The 23,944-nt window shown below is 35.3% G+C and overlaps 1 protein-coding gene across 1 annotated transcript in view; it reads left to right on the top strand.

Annotated features, from left to right (window-relative positions):
- Window positions 1-213: 213 nt before the first annotated feature.
- The window catches only part of LOC111047193 (regulatory-associated protein of mTOR), a 101,094-nt gene continuing 77,363 nt past the window's right edge, over window positions 214-23,944 (top strand). Inside the window, 3 exon segments of the mRNA XM_039435175.1 lie at window positions 214-586; window positions 9,066-9,256; window positions 10,709-10,862. Coding sequence (XP_039291109.1) covers window positions 419-586; window positions 9,066-9,256; window positions 10,709-10,862 — 513 coding nt within the window. The 5' untranslated portion in view covers window positions 214-418.

Below are 23,944 nucleotides of genomic sequence, written 5' to 3' on the forward strand. Positions count from 1 at the left end.
TTTTGTCACTCAGAGGTATCAAGTAAGAAAAATAATTCTCATAATATATTTTATGTGTATTTTGAACATCATATTGTTTATTGCGCCTTCAAAAACAGAATTCTATTATTCTCTTAGATATTTCAAATCAAATTCAGTATTTTAATTCTCAGTTAACAACATTTTTGCAGCTGAGTTGGTTAATCTGGAATGTTACCACAACTGCCTAACCTACCCAACAAGCAACAACCGAAGTGCTTGGTTATCTTATCGAATCGACGACATGAAGTCTGCATGTTTAGGTATAATTGCGCACAATAGGAATTTACAAATTTCAATTGTCATAGTTTACTGAAACCACTTACAATCATAATCCAAGCTTTTGTAGTCAGGAAATGTGGATTATTTGTCAAAATTGTGAGCTCTATTGTGCTTTAACATGACTGCCAACAACGTTTCATTCATCAGACCACCTCATGATGCAAACGGTGAGGAAGGTTCTGAATTAGGGGATTGGCAGCTACCATTGTGTTTTCAAGAAAAAAGACACACAGAACCAATCGAGGGAGCTACTACAATAACTCAAACATGGCGTATGAAAGAAAGGGTAAGTTTAAAAATGTGATCATGTTCTGTCAAATTTTTAGGTTATGTTGTAACATGCTCATGCTCAAGGATTTGTCAACAACACTGAGCAAAAATGCGCCATTTGCTTTTTCGAATAAATCCACCATCAACTGCGCATTTACTTTAAACAAATGCTGCATTTACAATAACATTTTCACAAAATTTATATATATTTTTTTGAATGGGCTAAGTTATAGTGTTTTCCGGTTTCCCTCGTTAGGAGATGAATGCAGAAGGAGGTGGTATTTACAACCGATGATGTGCCCTCATATATTGCTCTGAGGTGTCACTGTTCAAATTTTATCAATCTCTTCAAAACCTCTTTTAGGTTTATGTCTAATTCACAAAGTTCCATTAGACTAGAAACCCTCCATTATAAACAGGAATAGAATCCAGGCTTTAGAATGCGTATACTATCTTGAATATAGGGAATATTACATTAGAGCACCAGTTAAAGTGCAATTCCTTATTCCCATCCACATATTAGCCCAACAAAGGCCAACGTCGGCCAGCGCCAATGTGTGGATGGGTGGGTTTCCAGCGTTGGCCATCGCTGGCCAGTGACTGGGCCAAGTGGTGTGGACAAGGCATTAGAGGCGTCTCGAGACGCGCGGTTATAATCAGGCGTCTTGAGACGCGTGGTTTAGACCCGTCACAGCTACAGAACATAACTTATAAATTCATTAGTTTTTGACCACAACACAATCACATAGATACGGCCACCCCGTCTTTCGGAGGAGACGATAAGCCGTCTGTCCCGATAACCTAAAAAGTAGTCATCTCTCATCATCATCATCATCATCCCTCCCACTCATTACCCACGCACAAGCCTAAGAGCTTATGTGGGCATCATCCTCAGTATTATTATATATATATATGCATATGCATACATAGGCCAAAATTAGAAAAAAAACAACATAATTTTAAACTTAATGTTTCAAATACTAATAGAATTTAGAACGTTCTGGAGCCACTGACACGCATCTTCTCCAGCATCATGGAGGGCCGACAGCCCTCCATGATAGGAGTATTGTGGACACTCAGATATAAGGTGGTTCATTGATTGGATTTGTCCACATTGGCACAGAGGATCAGATGTGTATCCCCATGCTGTCATCAGCTCAGCACACCTTCCCACCTGCGTCCTGAACCGGTTAAGACCACACCACTCTCTACGTCTCAGCTGGGTGCCAGGAACAATGTCATTAGGGTCATCCACAAGGCCTTTGTTCCTGACCTCTCCCTGCAACCATCACAGTCTCCATAACTCCCTTGCACTTCTAATTTCCTCTTGCTCGTCAAGTCTCAAGTATCTTCTTGACTTGAGGCGCCTTGGTGGAGGGTTAGCCAAATCTCTTGAGACTGGGAGATCCTCATGAATGTGTTGTAACTGGGAAATGAACTTGTTCTTCTTCTCCAACCTTCTGAGATCTGGAGGCATTATGTTACTAAGCACAGGCAACCACTCAGTCTCTGTTGGTCTCAATGTCCCACTAATCTTCCTCATAGTTTCATTGAAAACTGTATCAATTTCTCAACATGTCTGCTGCGAGCCCAGACAGAAGAGCAGTACTCCCCTGTGCTGTACAGAAGTGCAAGACTTGATGTTCGAAGGGCATTCATGTCACAACCCCAGGTTGTTCCCGCAAGTTTGCTGATGATATTTAGCCTTGTCTTCAGTTTATCTCTCAACCCCTGCAGATGTTGTCGATATGTGAGGGATCTATCAAGTCTGACTCCTAGGTAACGGGGAGCTTCCTGATGAGATATTCTTTTGCCATATAACCTGAGATCAATTGTCTTTTTTGCATGCTGGTTACTGAGATGGAATATTGTTGAGACAGTTTTGGACGGGTTTGGCTTCAAGAACCACTGCTGGAAGTATTCTGCCATTAACTCTAAGTCCTCATTCAACACAATTTGGAGCTGATCAAAATTTCGACCTTGAGTAACAAGCCCAATGTCATCGGCATAAATAAACTTGCGTGATTGAGTAACAGGCAGGTCTGCAGTGTAAACATTGAACAAAATTGGTGAAAGAACCGATCCTTGAGGTAAACCATTTTGTAATCTTCTTATAGTGCTGAGTTTACCATAAAGAGACACTCTGCATGTACGGTCTCTCAAAATAGCTCCAAAGAGATTGACGGTTGCCTTGCATTTCAGGATCCTTGCTAACTTCAGAAGAAGACCAGATCTCCACACTGTGTCATATGCTGCACTAAGGTCCAGAAATACGGCTCCTGATTTGAGGTTTCTCTCAAACCCATGCTCAATGTAAGTTGTGAGCCCCAATACTTGTTCCTCACAACTCCTACCCTCCCTGAAAGCAGCCTGCTCCTCTGGCAAACACTCATCCATTCTGCTCCCTACTCTTGTCAGTAGGACTCGTTCAAAAAGTTTGTACACAACTGACAACAGGGCTATTGGTCTATAGCTTTGGGTCTCTTTGATCTTTTCCTGGCTTCAATACTGCTACGACCTTTGTTTGTTTCCAGGATTTGGGGAGCTCAGCTCTAGCCATTACTTCAGAAAAATACTTTGAGAGCCACATTATAGCTTTTGGTCCCAAATTCTTGATAAATCAGGCAGAACTCCATCAACTCCTGGTGCTCTATTGCCTTTCATCTTTTTAATGGCAGCTATAATCTCTTCAGAACTTACCAACTCAGCCAAAAAGGATTGTTGCATGCAGTTTTTCAGCTCCTTCTGTAGTTTCCGCTTCATTTGAGCTTTCAGCTTTGGGGGCACATCTATATCACCATTTTCCTGGAAGATGTCAGCTACTTGATCAGGAGTCACATCCGCTCTTTTTATGGATCTTGTATTCCCACTCAGCTTTCGGAGTAAACTCCATGATTTTCTGCTGGAGTGAGTGAAATCCAGACTCTGCATGGCTTCCATCCAACGATTGCGTCTTCCTTCATCCAAATTTTTATCAGGCTATTGGCAAGCTCATCAGTTGGTGAAACTTTATATTCAGCAAGTAAACCATCACATTCTGCATTCCAACATGGGACATAATTCTTTCTATGGCCTCTTGGAATAGATCTCTTTGCAGCCATGAAAAGCAGTCTGCTGAACCTTCCATAGTTTGATATGTTGATAGGGATTCTGGAAACTGTTTTTTCCACTTCTTCAGTAAACTTTGCCCAAACTGCCTTACGGAGATTCCACCTTGGAAGTTCAGGATTTTGAACACATGGCAACCTCATGCCAATCTCTAAAACCACCATGCTATGTTGACTTCTAGGGAATCTTGATTCAACTGATCTTGTCACATGCAAAGGTCTACCTTCCCTATTACATGACACAAAGCACAGATCTGGAGTGGTAGAAGTTCCCCATCTGGCAGAATGAAAAGTGCTGCCTTGTTTAGCATCATATTCCAAGTGAAAATCATTTACTTCAGCCCATCGAATCAGACTCTCACCATCCCTGTTTTCAGTTCTGTAGCCCCACAGGGCTATGAGAGTTGAAATCGCCAGCATATATGCACGGATGTGCAGCATGAGGGAGGGCAGGGTTCTCCCATTCTTCCCCAGGGGGTTTGTACACATTGAATATACTCAGCCCTCCGTATACTATGCCTATGGCATGACTATTTCCATTTAAACCACTACAATTAGAAGCAATATTCGATGTAACAAATGTGGCAATTCCATGCTTATCATGATTTAAACTGTTAACAAGTGTATAGCCTGGAATCTTCAGCTTGTTATCCAAATTCACTGCTACATGTGTTTCTTGAATCAGTATGATGTAAAATTGCGTCCACACGCATCCGTCTTATGTCGTCCGTTTTCCTATTTTTGATATTGTTTGATATGGTTCATTGAGTCTGAATTGTATTCGGTTGACATATATCCGGTAGATGAGTGATATTTTTTCGCTGATTCAACTGAATAATGCTATATTTAACAACATAACGACAGAATTATGAATGTTAATCGCTAAATGGCTTTGTTTACATGTCATATCTCGAGGCACAGTGATTGTAAATGGATTGATTTTGTAGATTATAGTATTCTTATCAACAATATAGTACATCTTAATATATCATTATAGTAAATCAGTGATTGTTTACAGTGATTGTAAATGGATTGGAATTTTGTAGATGGTATTCTTATCAACAATATAGTACATCTTAATATGTCATGATAGTAAATCATAATAACAACATCAAATTCTGAGAGTATCATGAGAATCAAGAAATAAAAAAAGGGTTAAATGGCGTTATAAACACAATCGATAAAAAAACTTGCTTATTTTCAAGTACTCGCGAGGCATTTTATTAATTTGAGGGCGCTGAATCCGAATCTGAAATCACAGTCTCTCTATCTCCATTTTCACGCGATTTAGGTTTTGGTGGATAGGCAAAAGACGGACGGTTTGATGGAAAAAGATTGCCGGCCGATACATTTTAAGTTTGACGACTTAAGCTTGAAGACTGTCCGATCCGTTTTACCGTCCAGACGCAACGACTTACATGCTCCGACTTTTGCTTGAGCAAAAGACTGAAGCTAAACTTGAGCGTCTGAACCGGGCTTATGAAGGCCAGCGTTGGCTCATCCATACACTGGAGCTGGTCGACATTGGCCCTCATTGGGCCAACAGGTAGATGTTGTAATTGACACTAGATTGACACTATATCTCATTATTTTATGTTGTAAGGAACATGAAAATGTTGATTTTATTGTGGTTTCACGTTGGTTTTTGATGAAAACAGAAAGCGTAGCGCTGGCTCTATGCCTGAATGTCCGTGTGGACTCCCGGGCGTTGTGGAAACGCAGTGTTTTTTGGAACACGCAAAATACTACTTTTTCATGTTTCAGTATTATTATTAGCGTATTGCTTTGAATGGTGGGGAGACCCAAGGGTAGTTCCACCTCGCCGTATATAGTCCAAAGTTCCCTAATGGGAAACCGGACACTAAGGTTATTGTGATCAAAATACCTTGAATTTACACTTTTCACTTCGGAATAAAGTTTTTTTTGATGTTAAAAAATCTAAACATTTACAAAAACAAAACACAAAACCACTCAGCTAAATTGAGGAGTTGGGTGGAAAAACGACCTGAGTCAAGAAATCAAGTTTTGTGTAAATTGAGTTTGAAATATTTAGTACACATCTTCTTTATTTCATCAGAATGCATTATTCTTGCAAGTATTTGAACTTTATTGATCTTTTTATACTATTTTCAATGCTATTATTCATAATTAGCCAGTAATCCAAGGCTAACTGATATTAATTGATATAAGGTGGTTCCCAGGTCGTTTTTCCATAACCCTGGTTGTACATGTTCAGAGGTTCAATAAAATGATGAAAAACCCGTATCAAGAGTAGCGATAATGATAATATATTGTCATGATATTTGATAATTAATAAGTAGGTAATAAAGATCTAAAAAATGTCATTTGGAAGTGAACAATTGAAGATGATATTTTCTTCTTGAACACGTTTCTTCCCATAATCAAGACTCTGGAATGTTACATGGTACTGTTCTGATTTTCGGGAAATTCATACACCCCAATGTTTTCAGCATCGGATTCTTCTTCAGGAGCGGCTTCTTCATTATTTCCATCATCTAGAGGATAATTGGTTCCCTTGGATGTATTAATGATCTTCTTATACCATTCATTTGGTAGAGAGTTTGTTGGGAGGATATTTTTAATATTCTTTCAGAAGAATGGACATTGATATGTCCAAAGCTCCGCCAATTTATGTAGATGCATTACAATATAATCTTGTATAGTTATTCCAAATTGCTTTTTTCATATCATATACAGTTCAATAATTTTATTTTCTTAGTCTATATTATGTAAATTCATCTATAATTTTGCTGTATTGTAAGCTAAACTTATTGTATATAAGTGTATAAGCCAGTATATACTGTAATCTACATAAATAAAGTACTCAATCAATCAATCAGCTTCTTCTTTTGTAAGAAAACAAAATAAGGATTTCACTGGCTGCTGGCTCACAGCTTGTCAGCTGAATAATTTCAGGTTTGCCACACAAACAAAAAATTTTCACAACTCAAGCATTTTTCAAGATACAACAACATTTTATGTACCAATCTGTTCAGAATTTAATGGCGGATAGAATGAAGCGTGTTGCGGAAAACCGACACGAGTGGCCTCGGGTCGTTTTTCTACCCAGCTCCTCAATTTAGAAAATATTAAATTTAGAGCTGAAAAATTATACACGTTAAAATTGTGCCATGTTTCAGTATTTTCTTACAATACGATCTCTCTTTATGAACTCACTTTACGAACTGAATTGAATTTTCAAAAAAGCTTTATTCATAATCATGTACAGGCACATCAGGAACAGCGTCAGTATAATACAAACAAACATAACATAGAAAGTAGTAGAAAACAGTCTTAAACCTCCTTTATAGAAATAGCAAAAATAGCAACAACAGTCATAAACCTATAGTGTGATCTGTAAACTCTTGTAGGGAGTACAGAGACAGTAATATTAAATACTCCTTGAGATTTATACTCTATTTTTTTATTATCACTATTTATTTTATTTTGCCTGTAATTCTAAAGGCAGCATTGTGAAGTATTCCCTTCCCATGTAATGCATCTTTTTATTAAAAAATGCATAATTCAAAATGTTTTTATCGACGTAAACAAATACATTTTATTGACAATTCTAACCTTTGCCTTTCCGTTATCCTCCCAAATATAACTCACAGCTAGCGCACAAGTCTAACTTGCCAAAACTGGCTGTGCCAAAACAAAAAGATTTTATAATAATTTACAAGATTATAATAAGACTTTATTACATTTGTCTTGTGTATATTGTTTTTTTTTGGCGAAATAGACATTCTAAGAAAATATATACAGGGTCTGTATAATAAGTAACCGGACTGACCTCAGGAAATTTTTTATTGGCAAAATATGTACAATTTTTCTTTAGAAATCTACAAAGTAGTCCCCATTGGAGTCGATAACACGCTGATACCGGATTTTCCAATCTCTGAACGCTCCCTGGAAGTCGGCAACCTCTATGCTGTCTAGAGCCCTCGTCGTAGCACGTTGAACGTTTTCCAGAGTCCCGAACCGCGTCCCCTTGAGTTGTCTCTTGATCTTGGGGAACAAAAAGACGTCCGGTGGTGCCATATCCGGGCTGTAAGGAGGATGTGGCTACCCTCGACTGTTTGGCCAACTGCTCGGTGACGAGCAGGCAGGTGTGCGACGGAGCATTGTCATGATGGAGGATCCACGAATCGGCAATCCCCGGACGGACTCGATGAAGCCGGGCGGTTAATCGTCGGAGCAACTCTCTGTAGTACTGGCCGATCACAAAGAATTTGTGCCATCCGGCCAAACTGTAAACGAGTACAGTTTACTACTGTCTACTACTACAGAGAGATGCTCCGTCGACTAACCGCCCGGGCTATCGACTCCAATGGGGACTACTTTGTAGATTTCTAAAAAAATTGTACATATTTTGCCAATAAACCAGTAGTTCTGTGAACAGTAGACCTCACGCAGTATTCTCATCCACAAGTACCTGATGTCAACTGTTTTAAATGTTAACAAAATCAGTTCACGTTTGAATTAGTATTCCATAATTTATTAATATTTATGTTAATTTAAACAATGAATAGAATATATTTCTATTCCAGAATTCATATAATATTCATCCAGTTCCGTGATAATCTTTCCATCTAATGAAAATTAATTTTTTTCAATAAAAAATATTATAATTTCTTCAGCATTATTCAGTTCATTTGATTATTTTTAATCACCTATCAAATTAGTTTTTTCGAATGTGATAATATTGATACTGATGGACACGCATAATAATACCATGACTGCAAAACAAAATATTGCAACCAAAGACCTTACAGCTGCGATTAGACCAAATTTATTAACAAAATGTTAATAACTCAATCCTTATCATACACATGATGAACATGTAAACCCAGCTAAAAGATGCATACCTCTTCAAGGTCTTTGATTGAAACTATAGTCCTTATACAAATACAGTAATAGACTGGCTTCTCCACACATCTGTGTAATCACTTGTCAGCTGATTTATGATGAATAATCCTATAGTCTGATTTTTACTCTAATATTGGCGTGAGAAGGAGGCTCCTTTTTCCTTTTATATTATCCTTGAAATGCAAAATTTCCAAAAAACCTTGTATATTCGTCGACGCGCAATTAAAAAAGGAACATACCTGTCAAATTTTATGAAAATCTACCGCGTTTCGCCTTAAATGCGCAACATATAAACATTTAAACATTAAGAGAAATGCCAAACCGTCGACTTGAATCTTAGACCTCACTTCGTTCGGTCAAAAATTTCCTGGGTCAGTCCGGTTACTTATCATACAGACCCTGTATATTCTCTCATCTCATTTTATCCTGATGTATCTGGAATAAGCTAGTAGCTACTTGTTTGCATAGGTTTAACTTTGGTTTCACTTTGTTTTTCAGATGAAAACAGTGAGCGTAGCGCTGGTGCTATGTCTGAACGTGGGCGTAGATCCGCCGGACGTTGTGAAGACTCAGCCGTGTGCACGCCTCGAGTGCTGGATAGACCCGCTGTCAATGAGTCCACAAAAGGCTCTCGAGTCGATCGGGGCCAATCTGCAGAAGCAATATGAGAGATGGCAGCCGCGTGCTAGGTAATTACATTCAAATAACTTCAGAAAAATTATTGAAGTGAATATGATCATACAGAAAATTAAGGCCCAGTTGCACGTACGTCTGTTAAATATGGACATTAACGCCGATTAACAAATCAGCGTTAGTATTACGGATTCATTTCTCTTCCACAACGATCGGTTAGTTTTTAATCTCGATTAAGTTTTCCGGTCAACTAACCAAGATTTTAACGGTTTCACAATCCGGCAACACTGTAATTTAACCCCCAGTTGTTATTATTCTGAACAAATGGCACAAAAGTGAGGTTATAGAAGCTGTGACTACTCATTACACATGCGCCATAAAAAATGTTCTGTCTGTCGCTAGTGTCGTGCTATCTGCAGACAGATCGAAAACTTACCTCAAAAATCAGAATCTAATTTTGAATGCTAATATCAGCTAAATACACTTGTCTATTTTATTAACGGATAAAATTCATTCATATATTTAACCCATACTTTGAATTCTGTAGTTTTTTTTACCAAAAACTAATTGGAAGACAGCTATCAGTAGGTACCTCATCGGCGTTAGTTGGATTTAATTCCCCGTGAATGGCCTGTTGTTAAATTTTTTTTACGTCGATTAGTTTAACCAGCGTTCTTCTTTTATTTTTACCTTTGTGCAACCAAATTTTCTTCATATCAGCTAATCGCCGTTAAAATGGTGCCGACTAATCAGAATTAAACATTTTTTACGTTGGTTAGTTTAATCGGCGTTATCGCTTGAAATTTCTGTTTTGTGCAACCAAAATGCATCGGTTAGCGCTAATCTTGATAAAAGTATAGTTTTTTGTCGTGATCAAACTTTAACCGACGTATGTGCAACTGGGGGATAGTCTAGCAGGTTTGTGGAAGGTTTGTGGAATTCATTCGAAGTTTTGTATCAAATTATGGTGTTGTGTATCAAGTTGAGATGATACTGTATCATGTGTGGTGATACTGTACCATATTGTGGTGAAAACTGTAATAACAGAATACATCACTATCACAGTTTAATTAAATTATTAATATCGGGGTACCGAGCTTCTTTCAAATATTATAAACAGTAACATTTCCAAAAGTTATAGCAGGTTACACGAGGTCACTTTCAAGAGTTTTCAAGTTGAATTTTCTGTCCAAAAACTAGACATTTTGAATTTGGACCGATGCAATACTCAATTAGAATTGAAAATTGTTTGTAGACTATGTAGAAAACTGGAAGCACGACGAATTGAAAACTTGACAAACTGAAGAATTGATAATAGACAGCCTATAATCATCCTCGGTAAATCAAAAAACAATATGTAAAATTTCAAGTTAATCAGTTGAGTAGTTGAGACGTGATGATGCGTCCGTCATTCGTGAATTTCCTATCCCCTACGTGTGTAAGCTATTTCTTTCCTTTATTATATTATAGAAGATATTATTATAATAATCTAATAATTGATTTTGAAGGTACAAGCAAAGTCTGGACCCCACAGTTGATGAGGTGAAGAAGCTGTGCACCTCTCTGAGACGCAATGCCAAGGAGGAGAGGGTTTTGTTCCACTATAATGGCCACGGGGTGCCTAGACCCACAGTTAACGGCGAAGTATGGGTCTTCAATCGGGTAAGTCATCAGCTGAATTGAAATCTTATCAAAAACTGTAAACCCAAATGAAAATAAAGTCCACCTAAATAGAAATAAATTAAATAAATAATAAATAAATAATAAATGTTTATTTCCCAAAAACTAGAACTACAACATCAATTACAAAAATATTAGATAAATTACAATATTACATACAATAGTTAGTTACAAAAGATTCTTATAATATGTTCTCTACTTGTTTAGTTTTTCTGTGTGGAAATTGACCTACTCCACTATGGCGTACCATGTTCTAGAGTAGGTTTTGTTAGTTTTTTGTGTGTATTATCATTAGTTAGTGTTTAGTAAGTCATTAGGTGGTTAGTTGTTATTTGAAATAATGTTTTCTATGTTCTGTCTTCCTTTGCTCATTAACCAATTGTGTACTATTGCTTTGAACTTTCTAGGAAGATTAATCTGTTTAAAGTTTGCAGGAAGTAGATTATATAATTTTGGTGCTAAATGATTGAAATGTCTCTGGTATAGTGCCTTCCTTGCAACACTGGTGATGAGAAGATTCCTGTATCTGGTGTTGTGGTTGTGGTTTCTAGTTTGAAATGTTGTGGGGTTCTTGTGTAATCTGCATAGTATCTCCTTGGAGTAAAGCTGTCTTGCATCCATCACGTCAAATTGTTGTATCTATTACAAAAAATACAGAAAAAAACTGTAAACCCAAATGAAATTAAAGTCCACCTGAATAGAAATTGTCACGTTATTCTTTATATAAAAATAACGATTAGCCTCCTGCTTGGCATCAGTCGGTAAAGCATGAGATTTAATATAATTAGGTCGTGGTTTTCTAATAGTATTCAGTCTTAAAAAATCTTGATAGGCCTAGATATGGGCTTCTCCTATAACTCTTGTAATTCAATAAATAATAAATATATATATAAATGATACTTATACTATAGTGTTGAGGAATAAAAAATAAATTGCACACCATGAAAGTTTCATACATATATTACACAAATAATGCAAAGATCAATCGAGGCAAAAAATATATATAGAGCGATAAAAAAAAATATAATATAAAAATAGAACAATAATTGAAATCAATAAAAATATCACAGGCTAACTTTATATTCTAGATTTATGGCACGAATCATTACCATGTGCCTTTATCTTAAAATCATATGCATTCTTTGCATGTAGCTGCGATATGCGCTTGCTAATACTTGTCGACTTGGATAATTCAATCAAAAATATGTGCTCTAAGATCAGCTTGATAAATTAGCCACTAATAATCCAAATATATATATATTAAAATCTCTAGTATTTAGTAGATTTATTTGTATCGAATATATATTTTTATCTCAGGGTGCAAGATTCGGCACCTGACGGAATAGGTAGAGCCATTCATCTAGTGAATTAGAACTATAATAAATTATCGCAAATTGTATTGCAAAAAATTAAATATTATATGCATATGTTTTAATAGCCTAGATTTTGTACTTCTTTGATTTAATAGAAATTTCTAAAATATTGATCTATATTTTCTTTCAAATAAATACCTTTAATACTAATTTTACTTGCGCAAGTATTACTCTTATTAATTTCTCAATTTATAATAAAACCCTTTCGGCGAGCTAGCTTTGATCATCAGATTAATTCGAAGCACTAGGGCGCCCATCACTAATTCAAATTTAATCACTCACGTGTCGAAAATCTTCTTGTAAGCCGCCGATGTCGATCCAACTCCATGTGGTCCGGGAATATGGTAGCCGGAATCGTCTCCTCCAAGGGGTTATAAGTTTAATTCAAAATGAAAATGACTTCTGCTTCACAATAGCATCACGAAGTCTTTTAAGAAATTTAATAATTTACTTTAACTTTAACTTTTACAAAATCATTAGTAAGGTACTACGCTCTAAAATATTTGGGGTCCTCTTATGGTGGCATTTGGCTGGCGAGTGCTGGTTCTTCTTTCTCAAGTTTTACAGATCCTCTTTCCGACTTTCAAATTAGCATAAAATTTAAATATCTTAGTCCTCCGCCATTAGGTTCAAATAGATCTTACAAAAAATGCCAAAATATTGCTTAGATTATATGATTAATAATTTCTTTGCATTCGAGCCATATCGATAACATAGATTATACAAAATTTTAACACAAAATCTAGTACATTTATATAAATATATAGAAATATTTTTGAATTGGCCTACAGTTGCCGCCTATTAACTGCCGTTTTACTATTGGTGCATGCAAATTTTATTCGGTATTCATGCGCCTGGTAACTCTTATTTCCTGAATACATTAAATTATTTTTATTTGGTTTTTATTTATGCTCTTTGCATGCTAGTTAATATTCTATACATTAATATTAATTCCATGCTACCTAATAATTAGCCACGTGGACGGGTGTTTTTTCATATTGCACACCATCTGATTGCAATAAAGCTCTGCCAAGGGGTTTTGGTCAGATTCTACGTTCCTCGGTTTGATCGATCTCTAGGTCACCGATCCGTGAATACATATACATAACCTCAATCTCCAAATATTTTATATAATAATCTATTTATGAGCAATAAACTTCCTTCAAACCTTTTTAGGTTCTTGTACCATTTAGCCAGAACAAGCTGATGCTATCTAATCTTAGTTATTATCTATTTGGCGATATTAGCCAGTTACTTTATTTCCGACCTATTACTGTTTCTGTTAGGGCTTTTTATCTACCCAGATTTAATATGTTACACGCGCCCCTGGGTTTGAATTCAAAATATTTGAGAATCACAATGTTTTTAATGAAAACCCACCCTTCAATACATCGATATACACTATACTTTATTTATAAATTATACTCTCATACTTCTATCACAGTTCGCAGACATATTTGCTGCATCTCCTTTATACCTTTATCAATACAATAACAAATTCTCCTTCTCAACACACATAAAATATCATAAATATAAACTTCTAAACGTACTCCTCCTGACAACACTTAAAACATAGTAATTTTTAAATTCGCCGCTTGCAGGGCCGCCAACCTAACTACACACATTTCATAATTCTCATAAATGATTCCTTTTAGACAATAATTTCGATTCACAAAACTTCTGGGCTTATATCTTATAGTATTCCTTAGGTCTTAATATAAATAATTTTCTATACATCAGGTACAATACTTTTCTTTTGCTAATGGCTCTTTGGTTTTTTTTTTTTTTGGTAGCATGTATTCACTTTAGGTCTTTTTCAGGTAACAAACGTGGCATAATTAAAAGTAATAAATATAAAACATATAAATAAATATACCGACATTAATAATATAATAAATAACAATAATAAATAACAATTTTGGGTTACCATACTTTTTCATAATCATATGTTTGCAGGCATTACATATTTGATTCAGGTGGCCTTGCCCAGCTGGTCACTGGTTCTACATAATTTGCTGTCGAATTTCATAATTATTAACCTAACTGCTCAATTTTTTCTCTTAAAAAGGTAATTAACAAATTTTAATTTTACTATCCCCGCTTGTGTCCTTTTTTATCTGATGTATATAATTTAATTACATATTTAAAAATTATTCTTTTTCTTATTGCAGGCTTCTAACGGTTGGAAGGAATTAAAACATTGGATTGTTGCCACGCGGTCCTATGCCAAGATTAAATTTATTAAGGAAGGTCAGTAATCGGTTTGATAATAATGTTTTCTTTGATTTCTTATCATATTATTTCAAATTTGACGATGTAGCATGTAGAATTGTTGTGGTCTTCCCGTATCTTTTGGTTTTCTGCTTGTAGCTGTTGTAGGCTGGCTAGGTTATCTGCTGTTGATTTGTGAGGCTGTCCTATTGATAATTTTTTCATCATAAATTTAAAGCCCTTGTACCTTGTATACTTTTTTAAACAATTCCTTGATTCATTAATGGTAGTTCCTTTCAATCCATTCTTATTCCAATCATCATGTAATTTTAATTCATCTTTCCTCTTATATTCATTTAATATTCTTGATCTCGGTTCATTATAACTCATTAGGCTCAAGACAATAAACATTTTTATAATATTAGCTTCCCAATTATCAATAATAGATTCTTTCAATACCAACAATACAATATTTTCCGTCATATCTACAACACAGTATTTTATTAATATCACAGCCATTACCAACATTAAACACCATAACAAAACATTTATTTTCTCTTCAATAGTATAACCTCTCATCATATAATAGTCAGGTACTTCCATTTTATTAATATAATTCCTTGTTTCTCTCACTCTTCTTAGACACTTTCCATTCTTAATTAGTTCCCACAAATAATCCAATTTATTGTCCGCGCATGAATCGATAGTAGTCCTTTTAATAGCTTCGGTTCTGTCCCATTTATTTGATCCGTTTTGCCGGTCACATCGCTGATCATAGCCTTTAAAACGTATGTGCCGCGGATGCATGCTCTGTTCCTGTTCTCCTCGGTGTTGGTTCGATGTCCTCCTTTGCCTCTTGAAGCGTGCATGCGGCCTCCATCGGCGCGCGCGGTTCCTCCGTTTCTTCCGCCTCCGGGCCTTGCGGTGCATGTTTCTCTTTCTATCCTGTATGCTGTCCTCTCTGTCCTGATGTCGGTCGTGTGTCCTCGGGCGCCTCCGTCTCCGGGCCTTGCGGTGGTCGCTCCTCTTGTCCGGTAGTCCGTCCTGCCTGGGGTCATCCTCTTGGTCCTTAGTGCGCTTCGGTGGTGTCCCTTGATAGGCGGTTGTAGGTTCAGTGCACGGATCTGTGGTGTGCGGATACATGGTGGCGGTCTCCTCCTCGTAACTGTTTATTTTAGGCAGTGATGGAATTTCGTCATTTTTGTAATGGATTGGTTCTTGTTGTAGGGTGGTGGCCGGTAGTGATTCTTCGGCGGCGAGTTGCTCTTCAGTGGGAAACAGAATACTTAAAATGGGTTGTTGCTTGCGGCTGGTTTTTGGTGGTGGCTTATCTTGTATTAACATCTGTTTTTCTAATATTTTCGGTTCTTCTAATAATGTTTTCGGTAAATCACTTCTGAATGTGGTGTATGACGTTGAAATATCCTGCTTTTCTTGGTTTGTTTCATTTGAGCTTGTGCTTGTTATATCGGGGGTATCATATAGTCCTGGTTTATTAGCTGTAGTTTTCTGTATATCTGGTGGCGGGTCGTTGGGTGTTGGGTTCCGGGTTTTTTGTTGATTCAATCCTATTGCATGTGCTAATGTATAATTTGTACTTACTTGTTGAGGTGGCGGTTTATAATTTCTGTTGTAATTGTTTTGTGTGTGATTATTATGTGAGTTTAAACGATCACGGCCATCATAGTGATTCCTACGGTTGCTCTGCTGGGCATAGTGGTTGGTTGTGCGATTTTGAAATTTTTCATTATTCCAATTACCATTTTGCCTGTGCTCATAGCGGCGTTCAAATTGAGGAGCAGATCGGTAGCGATCATATGATACCGGTTCATATTTTTGGCTGTTATGCGGATTAAATTTTGAATTATGTTGATTTGATGCGTATCTCTGGTCTGAGCGGTGGTTTGATATTGACATTGCAGACTGTACGCCATATAAATGATTAATCAGCTGCTTGCAATCAGTAATGGGTTGTGTGGCGAGTGCCATTCTAACTTGATACGGTAGCTTCTTTAAAATAATACTTGCTAATGCCGATTCATTAATGGGCTCGCTCAATTGAGAATTTTTAACTGTAGGGCAGTGACGAAAGTGGTACATGCACCGTCTAAGTTAGGGTTGAACTCGCATGATATGATGTCCGCTAGCACGTCCAACTGTTTACTTCTGCTCCAATACTGTTCCAGGAAGACAGCTACAAACTCATCCAATGATGTAAATTCATGGGCTCTACTCCGAAAGAACATCAGGGGTTCGCCAATCAATAAATTAGTCAAACGAAGACGCCAAAAATTCCAAGAGGTAGGTGCAAGAGTTTGTACTAATTTTATCTGATCAATGAATGGTTGAGGTTGCAAATGGCGATCAGTATTATCAAATTTTCCTAGTCCTTGTATATACTATGTACGTTGAGGTTGTCTGTTTGAATCCCTTGAGGTCGTTGTTGAATATGATTTTCTAATGCTGTTATTTTTTCCTGTGTTATCTGCCATTGACTATTATGTGTAATTTTATTTGCGTTTACTTCTTGATTTAATTGAGTCAGAGTGGATTTTTGAATTAGTAGAGTTCCGTTTAAAGCTTTACAGGTTTCAGTATTTTGATTGATGCTACCTTGCAGTTGGTTCATTTTTGTGGACATATTAATCTGTTTATTTTGTATTTCTTTAATACTGTTAATATTTTTGTCAACTGTAGTTGTTAATGTTTGATTGGCAACGGTAATTTGTTTGTGGATTTCTTGGTGGCAATCGGCCTTAATGTTATTGGTTATATCCTGAATGGTGTAGTGATTTGTATGGTTAGGTTATCTATCCTTTCGTTGAGCTCACATGTAACCGTATCCAACCTTTCCGATAATCCTGCCGTAACTTTATCCTGACTTTCTTTCTGTAGATTTATCATTGCTTTTAATTCTTCCCTATGATTCTCTACTTTAGCCTCAATAGTATCCAACCGTCGTTCTACTGATTTTATAGCGCCCGCTGTCTCTTTCATGCCCTGTTCCATTGTTTGCTTATTTGCCTCTTTCATTTCCACATTCTCTTTTTTAATCTCCTGCATCATTTTGTCCATTGTGTTTTGTAGCATAATATTGAACATACTGCTAGTTTGTTCCATCATTACCTTTTGAAAAGGATCTAGCTCTGTGACTGAAAATAGACTTTGTTTGCTCAGATGTGACTCGGCCTCTGGAGATGCGGGTTCGGCAGGCTGCTCCTCGCCCCCTTCAAAGTTGATCTCTACTATCCGTTGATTCAATGGTGTGTCAGCGGCGTCGATTCGAGTGGATGATAGAGGTTGCAGACCTGGTGGATCGAAGACTATCGACCCGACGCTTCCTGGTTCCCTTTCTCGTGGCGTATTGGCATCTACCGTGGTGGGGTTTGATGTGCTTGGAGTCGACAAAGTGGGATCTGTGCAACCGCCGTACATATATGAAACTTCAGAGTTTGCGGGAGTGTGATTCATTATGTCAAATATGATAAATGCTAATTAAACAGTGATAAAAATGATAAGCGAAGATGCTTAAAAAAGAGACACAAACCGGGACTTACAGTGAACAGTGATGTGTAAAGTGTTTGGATACTCTTACAACAAGGTATTTATACTTAAGTTTTTTACAATGTTCTAGCGCCCCCAATGTTTTGTTGATTTATTCTTGGCTAGTTTACAGGCTGCGACTTATTTTCCAACCGGCTTAAACACCTAATATATTTTTGACTAGAAAGTAATAGCAGTTTAGGCTTATAAAATATAATCTCTCTCTATAAACATGTAATTTTTCACAGTACTAATAATATAAAATTTTCTTTAAAACATATAATTTCTCTCTATTTAAAGCTCTTGTTTCCCCAAAAAGTAATACAAATTTTCCTTCGCCAGTTTTCCTCACAACTCGTATAAGTTATCTATAATTTTCAATATGGTTATTGACTTAATTTCAAATAATTATTCAATGAGCTTGGCTCTCATCATCAGTCCCACGTTGGTACGACATGTCTTTGTGTCACGTTATTCTTTATATTTAAATAACGATTAGCCTCCTGCTTGGCATCAGTCGGTAAAGCATGAGATTTGATATAATTAGGTCGTGGTTTTCTAATAGTATTCAGTCTTAAAAAATCTTGATAGGCCTAGATATGGGCTTCTCCAATAACTCTTGTAATTCAATAAATAATAAATATATATATAAATGATACTTATACTATAGTGTTGAGGAATAAAAAATAAATTGCACACCATGAAAGTTTCATACATATATTACACAAATAATGCAAAGATCAATCGAGGCAAAAAAAAATATATATAGAGCGATAAAAAAATATAATATAAAAATAGAACAATAATTGAAATCAATAAAAATATCACAGGCTAACTTTATATTCTAGATTTATGGCACGAATCATTACCATGTGCCTTTATCTTAAAATCATATGCATTCTTTTGCATGTAGCTGCGATATGCACTTGCTAATACTTGTCGACTTGGATAATTCAATCAAAATATGTGCTCTAAGATCAGCTTGATAAATTAGCCACTAATAATCCAAATATATATATATATTAAAATCTCTAGTATTTAGTAGATTTATTTGTATCGAATATATATTTTTATCTCAGGGTGCAAGATTCGGCACCTGACGGAATAGGTAGAGCCATTCATCTAGTGAATTAGAACTATAATAAATTATCGCAAATTGTATTGCAAAAAATTAAATATTGTATGCATATGTTTTAATAGCCTAGATTTTGTACTTCTTTGATTTAATAGAATTTCTAAAATATTGATCTATATTTTTCTTTCAAATAAATACCTTTAATACTAATTTTACTTGCGCAAGTATTACTCTTATTAATTTCTCAATTTATAATAAAACCCTTTCGGCGAGCTAGCTTTGATCATCAGATTAATTCGAAGCACTAGGGCGCCCATCACTAATTCAAATTAATCACTCACGTGTCGAAAATCTTCTTGTAAGCCGCCGATGTCGATCCAACTCCATGTGGTCCGGGAATATGGTAGCCGGAATCGTCTCCTCCAAGGGGTTATAAGTTTAATTCAAAATGAAAATGACTTCTGCTTCACAATAGCATCACGAAGTCTTTTAAGAAATTTAATAATTTACTTTAACTTTAACTTTTACAAAATCATTAGTAAGGTACTTCGCTCTAAAATATTTGGGGTCCTCTTATGGTGGCATTTGGCTGGCGAGTGCTGGTTCTTCTTTCTCAAGTTTTACAGATCCTCTTTCCGACTTTCAAATTAGCATAAAATTTAAATATCTTAGTCCTCCGCCATTAGGTTCAAATAGATCTTACAAAAAATGCCAAAATATTGCTTAGATTATATGATTAATAATTTCTTTGCATTCGAGCCATATCGATAACATAGATTATACAAATTTTAACACAAAATCTAGTACATTTATATAAATATATAGAAATATTTTTGAATTGGTCTACAGTTGCCGCCTATTAACTACCGTTTTACTATTGGTGCATGCAAATTTTATTCGGTATTCATGCGCCTGGTAACTCTTATTTCCTGAATACATTAAATTATTTTTATTTGGTTTTTTATTTATGCTCTTTGCATGCTAGTTAATATTCTATACATTAATATTAATTCCATGCTACCTAATAATTAGCCACGTGGACGGGTGTTTTTTCATATTGCACACCATCTGATTGCAATAAAGCTCTGCCAAGGGGTTTTGGTCAGATTCTACGTTCCTCGGTTTGATCGATCTCTAGGTCACCGATCCGTGAATACATATACATAACCTCAATCTCCAAATATTTTATATAATAATCTATTTATGAGCAATAAACTTCCTTCAAAACCTTTTTAGGTTCTTGTACCATTTAGCCAGAACAAGCTGATGCTATCTAATCTTAGTTATTATCTATTTGGCGATATTAGCCAGTTACTTTATTTCCGACCTATTACTGTTTCTGTTAGGGCTTTTTATCTACCCAGATTTAATATGTTACAAAAATGAATGAATTATAGAGGATAATTATTAAATATCGGGGCACCGAGCTTTGCTCGTTATTTTTATTTATTGATAAGGACCCCATACACTAGGGAACTTGGATCGGGGAACCAAGTTCGTGTAGGATTTGTCCACACACTGTAGTGGGGAGAGCGAACAACCGTTCGTTACTTCAGTGTCTTTCGGGGTCTAGAGATGAGTGTTTGAAAGTTTGCAGCTGCTGTGGGAAGAATATATATTGAATATTTATAGATAGAATATATCGCCCTGGCGGACGAACCGAACAAAGTTTTTAATCCAGATTGAAGACCAAGTTCGTCACGATTTTGGTTCGCGGTTCGCCAATTTTCCACATACACTGGGGAACTTGGTTCGCAAGAGCCAAGTTCGCCGATCCAAGTTCCCTAGTGTATGGGGCTCTTTGAACAGAATACAATATTCTCTTAAATGATCGTGTTTATATTTCACAGCTGGCTATATGTCATCTTATGAATTTCGGGGATGCGATATTTTGATTTTTCACATACTCACTCGCTCACTCACTTTTTTATCATCCACAGCTGTTTCAGCCAAGGATGAATTATCCTTTCAATGTCGTTCAGCGAGTTTTCCCAAGGATGAGACCTAGTGCAATCGAATTTTTATATCGTAAACCTACTATGTTCCAAAATTCGTGAAAATCGTTAGAGCCGTTTTCGAGATCCGTTGAACATAAATAACCAGATATAAAAATATATATAGAAAACAGAAATTATTGCTTGATAATATAATAGGATTACAAAGAATTACTAGTGAGTTTCACATTATAATAGCAGTGTTTGATTGGCAATGGTATTGCTATCCTTGTCTATCATTCAACAAAGCGGATAGAGCTATCTCTTTCTCGTTTTGCTCTGTTGCCAGATCGTCTTTTAACAATGTAGAATTAATAATTAATTTACAAAATATTGCATCCTAGTTATGAATATTCATTATGAAATTGTTGGAGAATATAATTTCTTGCTTAATAAAATATAATTAATTATTTTAAACGAGAATGAACAGTTAATATTACATCAATAAACCTCGTATCAGCTACCGTCTATAGTAGGCATTGACAAGACACAGAATCGGCAATGTTGTTCTGCTATCTTCCTCCACTGCCATTATAACGTGGACCTCACTATAGTACTAGTGTCCTGATATGATACACACATTTCCAGATAATCTTCAAAAAACGATGTATGATATCAAAATACGATATCTTAAAAATACGTATCTTAAAAAATAGTTGTTTACCCCAAAACAGAAATAATCATACAAAAAAAACCCATAATAATAATAAAAATAATAACTAATCGAAATAGTAATAAATCTAACTAAATGGTAATAATAAAACATAAAAAACTAATAGTAATAGTCAAAACAGAAAAAAATCACACAAAATAAAACATAAATAATATTAAAAAAATTGCTGTATCTGGAGAAATTTTTCAATAGGTTTCTTTTGTTATTCATGTTTAGTAATATGTCAATTATTAGTAATTTTTACTAATATTGTATTTTTTTAGAATAGAATTATAATTATATTTCTTTTTAGTTTTATGAAATAGCATAACTCGCATCCGCGCTCAGATTCTTTCTTTGCGGATGCTAATCTTTCCATAAAATGTAATTTATATTTATGTTTGTGAACTGTATTTTGAATGGAAATAAATTTGATTTGGAAAAAAATAAATGGTATATTAGTATTTCAAGATTAACTGCATTTACATGGGATCATCACATGCAGAGTTGTCAATTTGACATCTCCAGTCATATAGGCTTGCATGGGAAGATTCCAATTTCGCACAATTTGGCAACATGGTACACGGATATATTGTACAAATCTGAACTTGTTTTATTCAGAGTACAAAGATCAACTGGAACATTCCTCGGTCTATTAATAGTAAAGAATATTATCAATATTATTATATAGTACAAATATCTCTAGTTGTAACCTTGAAGATACGACTTTTATCTATTGACTATTAACTCAAGGCAGTCTACAGTCTATAGTGAGGTCCACGTTATAATGGCAGTGGAGAAAGATAGCAGAACAACGTTGCCGATCCTCTGTCTTGTCAATGCCCTCTATAGACGGTAGCTGATACAGGTTTATTGATGCAATATTAACTGTTCATTCTCGTTTAAAATGATCAATTATATTTATATTTATTTGAATTTAATTTGAATTTGAAAAATTTATTAAGGCTGTGCAAAGGCTAAAAATAAACTTTCCACTGGTGGTATTTTTCGAAGTTTTTCGATTTCTATATCATCAAGCTATCAAAATAAAAAAATTTTCCCAGGAAAACATTTTTTTCCGATCATAACTTTTTGAGATATGAGCGCCTAAAGTTTAAATTTTTGGGACAGAACATTTCAAATTCGGTAAGAGATAAATCCATGAGATTTAGAGGATTGATTCTTCATGGTATTGTTGATCTATTGAAACAAAATTTTCTGAAAATATCAATTTTTGATAAAATGATCCAATTTACTAAAAATGACCAAAAATAACTTTTTGTTGGTCATTTTTGGTAAATTTAATATCTTTATTGAAAATTGATATCAAAAATGTTATGTTTTAATAGATCAACCATACCATGAAGAATCAATCTTCTAAATCTCATGGATTTATCTCTTACCGAATTTGAAATGTTCTGTCCCAAAAATTTGAACTTTAGGCGCTCATATCTCAAAAAGTTATGATCGGAAAAAAATGTTTTCCTTGAGAAAACATTTTTATTTTGATAGCGTGATGATATAGAAATCGAAAAACTTTGTAAAATACCACCAATAGAAAGTTTATTTTTAGCATTTGCATAGCCTTAAGCAAGAAATTATATTTTTCAATAATTTCATAATGAATGTTAATGATTAAGATTAAATATTTTGTTAATTAATTATTAATTCTACATTGTTAAAAGACGATCTGGCAACAGAGCAAAGCAAGAAAGAGATTTGTTGAATGCTAGACAAGGATAGCAGTACAATTGATAATCAAACACTGCCATTATAACGTGGACCTCACTATAGACTCTGCGCCTATTTTATAATAATTGAGATATTAATGCTATGATAAACATACTAGGGTGAAATTCACTTCAAATTGATAGTATCATTTATTTATAGTGTTACATTATTGCTTCCCATTCGAACAATGCATTGAATAATTGTCTTTATTAGGGGCGAAGTTAGGACTCTAGATCCTCTCTGCCACACAACCCTAAATGCTAAAAGTTTGAAGTAGATCTCATCATAGTAAATGAATACTGTCTTCCTCAACCGTTTTAGAACTGAATAATATTTGGAATGTTATCTTCAATGTCATTATATCTATCTTTGTTTAGATATTCGAGTGAAATTTATTGTTTACAAATAGTTTGTGAAACGCAATTAGTTTCACTGTATACTATCTTTTCAAATAATATTGGCTCACTGGACTTTTGTCTGTTATT

Source organism: Nilaparvata lugens, chromosome 8, assembly GCF_014356525.2.
Source record: "Nilaparvata lugens isolate BPH chromosome 8, ASM1435652v1, whole genome shotgun sequence".
NCBI classification, from domain to species: Eukaryota; Metazoa; Arthropoda; class Insecta; order Hemiptera; family Delphacidae; genus Nilaparvata; species Nilaparvata lugens.